Source organism: Leuciscus leuciscus (genome assembly GCF_965113295.1).
Source record: "Leuciscus leuciscus genome assembly, chromosome: 16".
Taxonomy (NCBI): domain Eukaryota; kingdom Metazoa; phylum Chordata; class Actinopteri; order Cypriniformes; family Leuciscidae; genus Leuciscus; species Leuciscus leuciscus.
Genome location: NC_138740.1, coordinates 24252349 through 24265587, shown reverse-complemented (window position 1 = coordinate 24265587; position 13239 = coordinate 24252349). Strand labels below are relative to the sequence as shown.

The window sequence follows — 13239 nt, the reverse complement described above, 5'->3', positions numbered from 1 at the left end:
TCTATTGCTAGTGAAAAAAAAAAGAAGGTGTTACTATTTAAGGGTGTTCACTCTTGAGTCCTCTTAAAAAGAAAGTGATACAAAAGTGAACTGAGTAAAAAAAAAAAAAAAAAGTACCCAGTTCTGTTTGTATTCACACTGGAAGTGGACTTGAAAGAGGACACACATATCTTTATATCTTTTGTCCAGTCTTTTGACCACTTTATCTCTTTTGTCAACTTCCAACTCACACATTTAAAAAACAAAACAAAAAAACACCAATTCAACATTAGTAATAATAAAAATACTATTACTAATAATTTAATATTATAATACTAGTTATTAATATTACATAGAATATTAATATAACAGAATTTATTATAAAATAGTACAATTGGACATAATAAATAATAATCATTTAATATTAGAATATCATTTACTAATATTATCTAGAATATTAATGTCACATCCGCCAGCTGGAGTGCCCATGATCGCCGCCAGCTGGAGTGCCCATGATCGCCACCAGAGGGCACTACTTCAGTCTCTTGTGCAATCTCATCATGAACTCCATTTCCCAGTATCCATTGCCTGTTCTCATTATGTGAATTGGTGTTGAATTATGTGTGATTACATTCAGCTGTGTGTCATTATCTGGTTAGCTTTGCCTATACAGTAAAAGCCCAGTGTTTTCAGTCATTCGTTGCGAAGTCTTGTATTTGTGTTACACTGCCATTCTGAGCGATATACTGGTTTTCTGTGTTTTGGTTTTTGATTCTTGCCTGTTGTTCTGGATTACCCTGTTTGCCTGTGTTTCTTGGACCTTGTTTTATGTTTGAATTGTTTGACCCTTGGCCTGTTATATGGATTACGATTCTGGATTGTCCCAATAACACTCCATTTGGATCTCCAACCCTAGTCTCGGAGCAGTTTGCAACAATTAAAATAATAATATATTATAAAATAGCTATAATGAGGATCTGTAATATTCCTGTTATAATTTCTAGCCTTGACCCAGTGTCACATTATTAGATTTTAGAACTTAGATTAAATTAGAACTTCTATAGTGACAAAATGTTTGAAATTGCATTCTTGTAAAAATGTAGTTAACAAGAAGCACTTTACGCTCTCACAATGGACACTATAAAGAAAGTGCAGTGCAAGCTTTAAAGGGATAGTTCACTTTGAAATTCATTTTTGGTATGTTTTAGCTTACCTCAAGGGCATCCAAGATGTAGGTGTCTTTTTTCCGCAGTAGTTTCAATTTTGATATTTTTAGGTCAAACCGTTCTTGTCTGTCAGTCATATAATGCAGGTCTATGGTCACGGTCTCAAAACACAAGCACAGAGTCCAAATTAAAACAATTCCCCGTCGTCCAAATTAAACAATTCCCCATCGTAAGTACACATTGATGGCCTAAGACACGAAACGAGCGGTTTGTGTGAGAAAACGAACAGTATTTATATCGTTTTTACCTCTTATACACAGCCATGTCGAAGTGATCTGATCTGACGTGTACGCAGACTGGTGCATAGATATATACACACTAGATGTCGCCTTGTCTACGGCAGTTCATTGGAACGAATGTCTTTAAGGCGACATCTAGTGTGTATATATCTATGCACCAGTCTGCGCACACGTCAGATCAGATCACTCGGATATGTCTGCGTATAAGAGGTAAAAACGATATAAATACTGTTCGTTTTCTCACACAAACCGCTCGTTTCGTGTCTTAGGCCATCAATGTGTACTTACGATGGGGAATTGTTTAATTTGGACGACGGGGAATTGTTTTAATTTGGACGACGGGGAATTGTTTTAATTTGGACTCAGTGCTTGTGTTTTGAGACCGTGACCATAGACCTGCATTATATGACTGACAGACAAGAACGGTTTGACCTAAAAATATCAAAATTGAAACTACTGCGGAAAAAAAGACACCTACATCTTGGATGCCCTTGAGGTAAGCTAAAACATACCAAACATTTATTTCAAAGTGAACTATCCCTTTAATTGAACGCTCTGGGGTCACACTAGGCCATTTTATTTTGAATACATGTGCAGCCCTACTGAAGACATTAGGGAGTACATAAAATTGACAAGATGATCAGACAATGCTAACACACACACACAAGATGACACTCAATGACACAAATATATGTGTAGGTTGACAGAAAAAAGTATATTTTTAAAACAAGGGAAGTCGACATGAACTTATCAGCCTATATTTCCTAAGACACTCTCACGGATAGACAGAAATAGATAGGGAAAGACGGATGTACAGACCTTTACAGAGACAGGTAGCCGGTTGTCTCTGAAGGCCTGGAAACTGAAGCTACGAGGCTGCTGGGTTGCTTTCCTCACGGGCACCAGGTTTCCAGAACATTCTAAGTGCAGCGGCATCCCCTCCATCACCTGTGGGTGGAAAAGGAAGGAGAAACACAAGGAGAGCAGTGATTCAGAATGAGTCAGAGACTTAGCGCTAATGTAGCAAGTCGACGTCATTTTGTGTACAGTAGACAGCTGCATCATAAACTTGCATTTTATTACTTATTCCCTTTGAAAATGCTGAAAAATGAGTTAAAATGAGATCTAAACTGCATTGTAAAAACAGAATCCTGGAAATTAAAACTTTAAGAACAATCCAAATGAGGCAAGACACATCATGCATTGCAAAATGCACATTCAGAAAAGACACTGGTGTTAAAAACAATGCTAAAAGAAAATTGATCCTATTTTTCTGATTTTTTTTTTTTTGTGTACATCAGAAAAATATATATGACATATACATATGCTTTTATGTCAGCTAACCTCAATGTCCCTGCTGCGGGCCACCTCGGAGAAGTTCTCGTGCAACTCAAGGGTTTTGTCTATTTTGTCATCAGTCATGCAGTAACAGCGCAGGCGGCCCTCTCTGGCATCGTTCATCTTAGCAAATACAACAAATTTGGCCATGTATGGAACTGACATCAGCTCACGGTACAGCAGGTTGGCGAAGGTCACGGCCTCTGCCGTTCGTGGACAGTCCGCCAGCCAGAACCTGCAGCGAAACAGACACATGTACAAAAGAGGGGGAAAAAATAGGGTCACAAGAGACAATGTTTATTTGTAAATGTGTATAAATATAAATGGCGGTATGTAATAAATATAAATGTAATGGCGGCTGGAATTCACCAAGAATTCATTGTTTTCAGAGATGGTAAAAGCACAATGTTAATTGTGCAAGGAAAATAGTGCTGAGGTTTTTGAATAAAGCACAATTTATAATGAGCCTAATTTACAGTAAAATCAGGTATGTTAGCAATGAAAAGAATGGCAATGACTTTGTATTATTTATGGTACAGTGCTATTTTAACACATTTAGTGACTGCTTAGAACAGATTATAGGTGTTAAATAAATAAGATGCATCTTTTTGTGCTGAAATGCAACGCACAATGTAGTGCAACCGTTCAGTAAATTCGCTCCTAGATGCTTTATCCTTGAATGCTTTTGTGTCTCACCTTGCAGACACATTGGTAGTGAAGTTGGCACAGTTGTGGGAATACATGAGCTTGGTAGTGCCAGTGATGTCTTCCCACTGAGCGGGAGCGGTGCCACCTGCAGAAGGTTTACATTTTTTTATAAAATCCTTTTTTTTTTAACCAACACCATCTGGAATGAACTTGCTGAGTCTATCTTTATCCCAGTGTCCCTCTCCAGGCAGGACACCAGTCTGTTTCAGCCTTTTCCAAGCAGCCTGGCAGGACAGCTACATCAAATCTGGCCGAGGCTGGAAAAGACTGGCGTTCAAGACAATCTTCCTTTCTCCAAAACACAAATATCAAATTCAGACAATGTTTTCTTTTAAATAGATCAGAACCGGACTGTACCAATAACACTGCAGAGGAGGCGGAGGCTAGTCGTGTCTCCTTCGCCGGCATCACGTGCACTCTCCCTCCAAGATGGAGGTAAAGGGATACGCAGCCCAATTGGTCGATGGAATTTGCGCCGACGAGGCTCTACTGTCACAACGGGACTGAATGTGGCCTGATTTCCTAATTGCCGAGTCAGCAGCTCATCAGGGATTGGCTGGGCCTGGGTAGAGACAAGAGAAGAAGAAAAAGACACAAAGATTCATAAATCAGTTATTCCTTAGTTCATTTTCAGTCATTCTCCTCTGAATTTATGCATTATTATTATGCTTATTTTTTAACAGTGTGTACAGCATTTTAGATAAAAGTTTTCCCCTACACTACATAATTGTCAACTTCATTATCAAAGGTTAAAAAAACTTTGCACTCATAATTAAGTCCAGTTTGAATGGCCATGCCACTTCTGAATCTAATCATATATTTTGTATAAAATGTGTGATTACATTGCTTCACTGTCATTCTCTCAACATTCTGAAATCTCACCTGTAAGCCAAGTCGGACCCTCTTAGTGACCGCCGTGTCGGGGAAAATGGCCTGGACCTGGGGCACCAGCTTACTCATCAGCTGACCTCCCTCTGGGCCAATAAGATCGCTCTCCTGCTGGACACGTGACACCACAGCAAAGTAAAGAGGGAAGTCTGTGGAGATTATGCGCCGGATTCTTTTCTTCTCCAGCTCCTCCTGACTTTCCAGATCTGATGAAGGCACCCAGAGAAAACAAGGTCATAAGGTCAGTCTTACAGAAATAATTGTGGGGGAAATGTAAAGTGATATGTCATTTCTCCTGCTACATAACTGAAAGAGAAAATAAAACTCTTTTCTCTTTGGGTTTATGGAAATTCCTCTTAGTGAAACATAAGACCTACCTTCATCCATTCCATTGAGGATGGTCTCCAGAACATCATCGCCATAGCGATTCCGATGCTCTTTCCATACGGAGCCATTCTCACTTCGCAGAACCACTAGTTCCCGATCACCTCGGCTCAAGGAAGCAAAATGAGGGATCTCCACTATCACTGGCCTGAAGGGAATGATGGGAAAGTGCAAAGGCATTAGTTGAAAATATCTTTATTTGACAACAAGACTCTGAGTGAATACAATAAGAATTATTAATTCAGAATGAAGAATGGACTTTCTCCATTCTGTCCTTCTCAGGCTACATCTACATGAATCCAGATACATTTGAAAATGGGGTTTTAGTTTTAAAACGCTCTCTGCACACAAAAGTTGTTCGTCCACACTGAAAAAACAGAAACTACTTAAATCATCTTAATGCATGTGTAAAATGTATTAAAAGCTTATTGAGATGACACCAGACATAATAAAGTTCTCGCGTTATTCTACTAGCATGATTGTTTTATTAGCAAAATATCCCACCACTTACTGGTGCATCCAGGTCACACCCAAAATCTCTGCCCTCAAAATTGCCCTCAAGTTTTGCCACAGGACAGCAATTACAAGTACATTTTTATGTCATTTTGTTTTTGGAATGTAATATGAAGATTGCAATGTAATATGAAGACACATAGCACATGCCGCTATAACCGTAGATATCTATTGGTAAAATATGTCACATGACTAAACATGCAGCATCGTTTTCGAACACCTCGGTGTTCAAGAATCATTCATGATATCACAACTAGAATTGCAAGCAATTGCCATCCTTATTGCACAAGCACACACACTTACCCTAGAAACTGCATACTGGAAGGCCCTAGAGAGATAATACGAGATGCCAGTCCCTCTCCCTCCACTAGAGGAGGTGGGGTGGTGAGTTTCTGCGGTTTGACCAGACGGCAGGTGATGCGTGTGGGGGCAGCGCAGGTGCGTGGCGGGATGATCACACGCAGACCATTATGCCTGCTGCCCCGCATGGACCCGCCTCTCGCATCCACCATGAAGCTGACCAGAAACCTGTCAAACAACCAGCCGGTGAGCAAATCAGGCACAATGAATTTAGCCGGAAGCCCAGTATAAATCTAAAACCTCTTCAAAAGAGCCTACTCCTAGACACAAGATGACAGTGAAGACAGGTATAAAAATAAGCATTTATGACCAACAGATAAATACGGAGATAAAAGCGGTGAGAAGTGTCCGTAACGTCCGTTTACTGGATTTGTTTAGGCTGAATGTGAATTATGTGCACTGACCCAGTGTGGATGGGGCTGGCCACTGGGCTAACGTTGTCTGAGGTCTCTGTGGCTGGACTACTGGGGATTAGAGAGTCCTCGTCATACTCCTTTGGCAAAGGGACAGGTGTGTGCTGCAGACACACAGGAGTAGCACAGACCACACAGACACAAAGACACACACAAACAGAGGTACAATGACAGCTTTATGAGCGTAAAAGAGAGAAAAGGTCATCTCTGCTCGGATCACCAGGTCATAGCAGCTGGTCAAGCTGTTTAGAAATAGGGTTAATTAACTCTAGCTTCTTCCAGCTTAGCCAAACTGGTTTACCAGTCCTAACCAGCTTTAAAAAAAGTTAACTGTATATATCTATAACTGAAGCAGCCAACTGTATTGGATCTGACAGCAGCTGGATCATAAACCATAAGTAAATGATTTCATGAAGCTTTGTCTGTAAATGACGGTTTTATACGGATAATGTTTTCAAAGCACTTACACGTGTGCAATTTCCCATGCAATGACGTTAGCCAATCATAACAACGATCAATTTACTAACAAGCCTTAAAGGAGCCGCCCTTTAAAACAGATAGTTTCAGACAGGGTAAGAATAAAGGTTGAAAATAACAAATAATAAAAAAATTAAAAAAACATATAAATGTTTCTAGTTATGCAAAGCTAAAATATTGCATTGGGTCTTTAAAAAAAAAAAAAAAAATCTAGTAAACCCTGAATCAATGAATGGAAAAGTCATGTAAATTCACTGGTTAAAAGACTAGGAACCCTGCATGACATTCAGTACTTAAAACCTCTGGAATACAACATTTTTATTACTGAAATTTTTGTTTTAATTTACAGAAGTGCCAATAGATTAAAATAAGTTTTGAAAAACACACTGTTATATAGGGGGCCTTCAAATTTAGTTGTGGACTATAGGGGGCCTGGGAGTCAAAAAGGTTGAGAACTGCTGGCTTAGACTACCAAATGAAAATCTTTGACCATTTAGATAACACCGGACCTGGATTTTTCAGCAAGGAACATTTCTTATTTCAGCACATGAAGCAGAAAAGTACAATACCTGGTCCAACATGACAGTTTCAGGTGACACACATGGAATTCTGGGAATTGCGGGTGAGTAAGGTCTGGAGAGAATGAAGGAAATAGTTGTAATCTGACTACTTGATTTTAAAGTAAAAAATGTTATTCTGTTCTAGCATCTTAGCCAAAGGACAAAATCGTTGCATTGTGCTCTTGTGACCTACGTCGTGCCCATCCCGCTCTCAAAATCTCTCAGGGTTTTCTTGGGGGACAGAAAATCATCATCCTGGTCTTTTAGGTCATCCAGCTTCAAATAGCGAGCCCCATCCATCCCGAGAAGTTCATCACCTACATACAGCACAAAATATGTCACAGACACTGATGTAGGAGGTTTGCAGGAAAAAGGATGATTAAGAGAAAGGAAGGAACGCTCAGAAGTCATTTCAGCATTCACAATCCATCATTCCCGGTCGAGCACAAACAAGAACCTTCACTCATTCACCAAGTCCAAGCAATGAAGTCATACACACAGAGAGCCAATGGAAAACATGAAGAAATCAAGAAATTCGGTAAGGTTTCATGGTATTGGTTTCTGAAGTGGGCATGCCCGGTAGTGCAGAGAAGATCACACTTAATCTGCATGGGAGAGGTTGTTTGATGTTATTGTAGGGGCTTAATCACAGGTGTTCAGAGACACGTAAAACATACACTGTCATTTTGGAGCCCTCTGCTGAGTCAAATAATCATCATCAATTAGTAAAATTATTCACTCCCAGTGTGACTCCCTTAGTGTTTGGATAAAGAGAACCTCATCTATGGGTGTTTCTTTAACTACGGGCGCTACGGGTCCCAGCAGTTGATTTTTATCAACATTTCAAAGTTTTTTCATGTCTTCATTATTTATTTTTGATAGTTTCCCAATACCTTTTATCAAAAAAAATTAATTATACACACACAAAATATAAATTATAAAATAATAATACAATATTAATATGAGACCGGTGTCTCAAAATATGAAAATCTATTAAAAAATATGTATTAAAAAAACAACTAAATAGACAAATAAACACGTTAAATAATATAAATTAATCTAATCTATAATATAATATAATAATGTGATGGAAACTGACAAAAAGTCTGTTTATTTATTGCACAAAGCCAAAAATACCCATAGTTGAAGAAACACCCTGGCACAAACAGTGTATAAGTAATTTCAGATGCAGTCCTGTTAATGATGGATCCACAAACACGTTACTGTCAGTAAAGGAAAAGAAACATCATGACCACACGATAATGAGGGGCCAACGCCGTAGTAAGACAAAGCGACATGTTAAAAATAGAGAGCAGTTAGAGACACTTGAGGGTCAGAGACAAGATGATAGTGCTTGAAATGGAGGCACACGTTTCATGAACCACTGAGTACCGGACAACCAAGCCAGAAAGTGGGAGACGCTCCTACCTAATGTTAGCTGAGCAACTCCTACAGCAGGAAGGAAGAAGGAACATTTCAGGCTGGCGATGCTACCGTAGTAGATTTACAGTAGGTTTAGAATATCATGAAATACTTGCTTTTGCTTTTTCATTCCATTAAAGTCCTAAATAAATGGAAATTTATCAATCATCTATCAGAAGAAACAAACACATAATGATAAGAGCCAATGAAGCTTAAGGGGATAGATCCATTAAAAATGGAAGTTCTGTCATCTTTTAATCATTCTTTCCCAACTTTATTTCTTCCGTATCCTTAAAACGCATAAGGAAATGTTCAGGAGAATGTCCAAGCTGTTCTTTTCCTTACACTGAAATTGGATAGAGACCAATGGCTGTCAAGCATCAGACATTAAAGCACCATAAAAGAGGTGCATTCGAATCAGAGCATGTGAGCAGAGCAGTAATATTTAAACGGTAAACAGAGAAGAACAAAAACAGTAAACTTTCTGAAGATTCCGCTCCGCTCGCTCAGTCCGCTCAGGGCTGCTCACTCAACCCAGAATGCTCTTTGTGATGTGCTGGTTTGAGAATATGGTCTAAGGTTAGGTCTAAGGTTATGGAGTTCAAATATTGTTTTATATCAGTTGCGAACCTTATACATAGCCTAAATGCACAGTAAACATCAGTTAATAACGAAGAAGGACCTTTATTGTTTTTTGCTTATGGATAAAAATAAGTTTTAAGTTAACAAACGTCCCAAAGTCCACACTGATGAGAGCGCCGTTTAAACAAATATGTAAATATGTGTTTTTTAATGGTTTTAATTTAGTTTTAGTTCATAATAATAACCCTGGTCACCATTCCCTTTCATTGTATGGAAAAGAGCAGCTTTCAGGATCCTGCTAAATAACTGCTTAATAAGTCATACGGGCCTCGAAAGACATGGGGTGTGTAAATGATGACATTTAATTTAATTTACACAACTGATCCTACATGTGTAAATCACATTGTGCAGTCAAGTAAGTAGTCTTTAAATGTGATATCATCTCTAATCTCTAGTTCACTTCAGACTGTAACTTTTGGGATATGACCCAGCAATCCATCTGCCAACTGGCTCATGTTTTTAATTGAGAGTCTAGCACCAACCTCATGGTACTGAGACCTTGTCACAGCAGCTGAGAATCAGTGTTTTAATGTGGTATTTACTGCAGTATGATCCTTCAGGCTACATTCAATATGTGCCACACGTACGCACCTTCATCTTCCGACACATCCAGTATTTCATCCACCGTCTCTGGGAAACTCATGCGATGCTTCTCAGTGGTGATCTGAGGGATAGAGAGGGAATATATGAACAAGATGGCAAATGTTATACAATTCACAGAAGACGACCAGATTAATAAGAGATGAAAGATGACGTAATAAAAGCCACAAATCAAGCTATGAAGATTGAAATCTCATACTGAGATAAGATAAAGTTCATGAGAATGCAAACGACTCTCACCACAGATACAGATTCCTCTGTCACCAGTTTGAGCACATCAATGACAGAGATGTAGCCTAGCCGCTTAGCGATACCCAGGGGTGACGTCCCATTCTGTCACAGATAACACAGTCAGGTCACCAAATCTCACATCTGTATCTGATAATATTCTATCTGTCTGATGTGATGGGAAAGGAATATATATATATATATATATATATATATATATATATATATATATATATATATATATATATATATATATATAGTATATAAAATACGTTATGCAATGTAAATAATAATTATAGAAAATATTAAATAAACAATATATAATACAATATAATACTAAATATACTTTTTTAGGGCCACTGTATTCTAGCCATGCTGCTTTATTCAGCAGGATAATTCCTAAATAACAGCTTATGTTTACTGCAGAGGACTGGCAGCATGACAGCAGAAATTACCCAAACCAAATGCTCTTCATCAGACATTTAAGCAGTGAATAATATTTTTTGGTGAGAAGAATTGTCATATTTCAAGTATGCGGGAAGGGGGTCTGCTCACAGTGGTGATCTCATTAGGTAGTGCTCCATGTTTCAACAGCAGGGTGACGATGTCTGTATGACCCTGCTGGGCTGCTTGATGTAAAGGAGTGTATCCCAACTGGAAAAGAAAGATGAGGGAGAATGAGAGTGCAAATGTACATATTAACAGTGAAAAGTGTACAAAAAGAGGCCTGTGTACAGTATATCCAAATGTGTAGCACTTACCCTGGTCTTGCTGTTAACGTGTGCTTGCAGCTGGAGTAAGAACTTCACCATCTTTATGTTCCCATAGTGGCACGCCACATGTAAGGGTGTGTAGCCCATCTGAGAGAGGGATAGAGATTAAAGCTGCCGTCGGCAACATTTTTTTGATCATATTCAGTGTAATCGACACTATAATCCGACAGAACAACATAAATAAGGTGGTTTTAGAAAAAAACCCGAGCTTCTAACTCCACCTGGAGCGTGTTATTTGTTTTGCAAAAATCCAGCGCTCCCGCTTCATCAGGTCCAATCAGCGCAGGGGGGTGTGATATCTGACTGTCAATCACAGGTCGTGCACACGCCACAGATCCCCCCTCACTCGCGCACGTTAATATCACATGCACACGCCACGCCTGAAGTTCGCCTGGAGATTGCATGAAACGTGATGGCGGAGAGAAAATCTACTAACAAGCTTCCAATTCCTCGGTTATTGCTATCTATGGATAGATTAGCCAGGGCAGCCTACCTCCGAGTCCATGGTGTTGATAGATGCTGAAGAGACGGACGCGTTCACAGAAAATCAGGTACACACGCACAGTGACGCACTGACGAGCACGACCTCGATGGGAGGGTGCTCGCTGGTAGTGGGGAGGGGCATGAGAGTTGTAAACATTAAAAATTTTGGCTAATCGACCCAATCTGCCAGACTTGCCGACGGCAGCTTTAAAAGAAAAAGCAAGTGAACAGCTAAATGGGTAGGTTCCAGTGCACATAGACGATCATTGCCAGCTAACATTACAGCGCTTCAGACCCTTAGATTCAGAGCCAGAATGATTTAATTGGGTGAAGAATGGATTATGAAAAGGTTAAAGTCACTCACTGTGAATTTCAGCACATATCACAAGATCCCTTTAGTAGTTGTGTTTGCTAAACAAGCATTATTATTACTATTGCTGTTATGGTTAGGGGTTTCGCTCTATCAGACAAACCACAAATATTAACGCTACATATACAAATGACTCCTAAAGCCTAGCAGCTTACACTGAAGGAGGAATCTGAGACATTTTTAGGTATCAGAATATCAAAAAGACTTGAGGGTGGGCTTATCTGATCTGCTCTGGTAACAAAACTCTCTGAGCATCTTAGCAACTAGATAGCAACATTAAAAAAACTCAGTAAAAAAAAAACTCCTTAGTGACTGCAATACAACACCTTAGTGACTGCATTACAACACCTTAGTGACTGCATAACAACGCCTTAGAAAATCAGGACACTTTAGTAACCGCACAGCAACACCCTAAAACTCTCATAACACTTCTGCAATTGCATATTAACAACCTTTAAAAAACAATCAGAAAACCTTGGCAACTGCCTAACCGTGTCAAAAACACTCAGAGCACCTTAACAACTCTATAGAAACAGCCCTAAAACATCTTAGCCTCCACATAGCATGGCCCTAAAAACTACCCAAATCATAGCATGGGGTGACAAGGTTTGTACTGGCCAAACCCACTCATATTTTCTTTAGATGATGTGAAGATTTGGTTCTGTTTGTTACACAGGGCTTTGGGGTCTAAATTCTAGGACATTCTACAGATGGCACTGCTGTGTGTGTGTGTGTGTGTGTGCATTGAAGTGTCTTACCCTTGAGGCTGCATAGACTGAAGCACCCTGCTTCACCAGCATGTCTGCAATGCCCACATGCCCTTCCTGAGCAACCAGGTGCAGAGGTGTCAGTCCATTCTGTACACACACACACACACACACACACACACACACACACACACACACACACACACACACACACACACACACACACACACACACACAGAGACACACGCACAAAGGATGTCAGATAGAAATAAAATGCATTTTTTCCCCATTTCATTCTTCCAACACTTCTCAATCTTTTAAAGCTTTCTATTTATTTTCTCTCAATAAATTATACCAAATACCTATATCAAAGCTTAAACACTGTATCACCTTGTTGCCCAGGTTCACATTGGCCTGCTTGGAAATGAGAAGAGCCACCATGTCAGGTTGCCCCTCCTGTGACGCCAGGTGAAGCGGGGTGATGCCCTGTAGTGACTCTGAGTTGGCATTAGCTCCATACTGCAGCAGACTGCTCGCCACTTCTAGTTGGTTCTGTTTAGCTGCAATATGCAGGGCTGTGTAGCCGTTCTGTCAAATGGAGGAAAAGTAAAAGTGACCGTTTTTTTCTTAAACTGCTTTTAAAATACTGAAATAGACTGCTACCCATAACGTCACAGCTCAGAATAGTCACCCGCCAAGATCTTCTAAGAGTAAGGTGAATATGTGTATCTTACTCTCGCCGTGCTGTGTGGAGAGCCGCCCTTGCTGACCAGCAGCTTGACAACATCAAGGTTGTTGTGATGGACGGCCACGTGCAGAGGGGTCAAGCCATTCTGAGAGGGGAGAGAGGAAGCACATGGCCTCAGTCAGCTACCGCTGACTGTCATCTGATATTAGAAGACGAGTACTGAGATATCAGATGTTCGTCT

General features: G+C 39.8%; 1 protein-coding gene across 1 annotated transcript in view; it reads right to left on the bottom strand.

Moving 5' to 3' along the window:
* Positions 1–13239, bottom strand: part of ank1b (ankyrin 1, erythrocytic b) — a 72335-nt gene that overhangs the window by 16637 nt on the left and 42459 nt on the right. Inside the window, exons 17-34 of the mRNA XM_082140649.1 lie at positions 13045–13143; positions 12701–12898; positions 12362–12460; positions 10739–10837; positions 10533–10631; positions 9990–10082; positions 9741–9813; positions 8514–8534; positions 7279–7402; positions 7095–7158; positions 6040–6152; positions 5579–5803; positions 4756–4910; positions 4373–4584; positions 3848–4052; positions 3479–3575; positions 2789–3017; positions 2264–2392 (exon numbers count right to left, since the gene is read on the bottom strand). Of these exons, the coding sequence (XP_081996775.1) occupies positions 2264–2392; positions 2789–3017; positions 3479–3575; positions 3848–4052; positions 4373–4584; positions 4756–4910; positions 5579–5803; positions 6040–6152; positions 7095–7158; positions 7279–7402; positions 8514–8534; positions 9741–9813; positions 9990–10082; positions 10533–10631; positions 10739–10837; positions 12362–12460; positions 12701–12898; positions 13045–13143 (2334 nt within the window). The remainder of the gene's footprint in view (positions 1–2263; positions 2393–2788; positions 3018–3478; positions 3576–3847; positions 4053–4372; positions 4585–4755; positions 4911–5578; positions 5804–6039; positions 6153–7094; positions 7159–7278; positions 7403–8513; positions 8535–9740; positions 9814–9989; positions 10083–10532; positions 10632–10738; positions 10838–12361; positions 12461–12700; positions 12899–13044; positions 13144–13239) is intronic.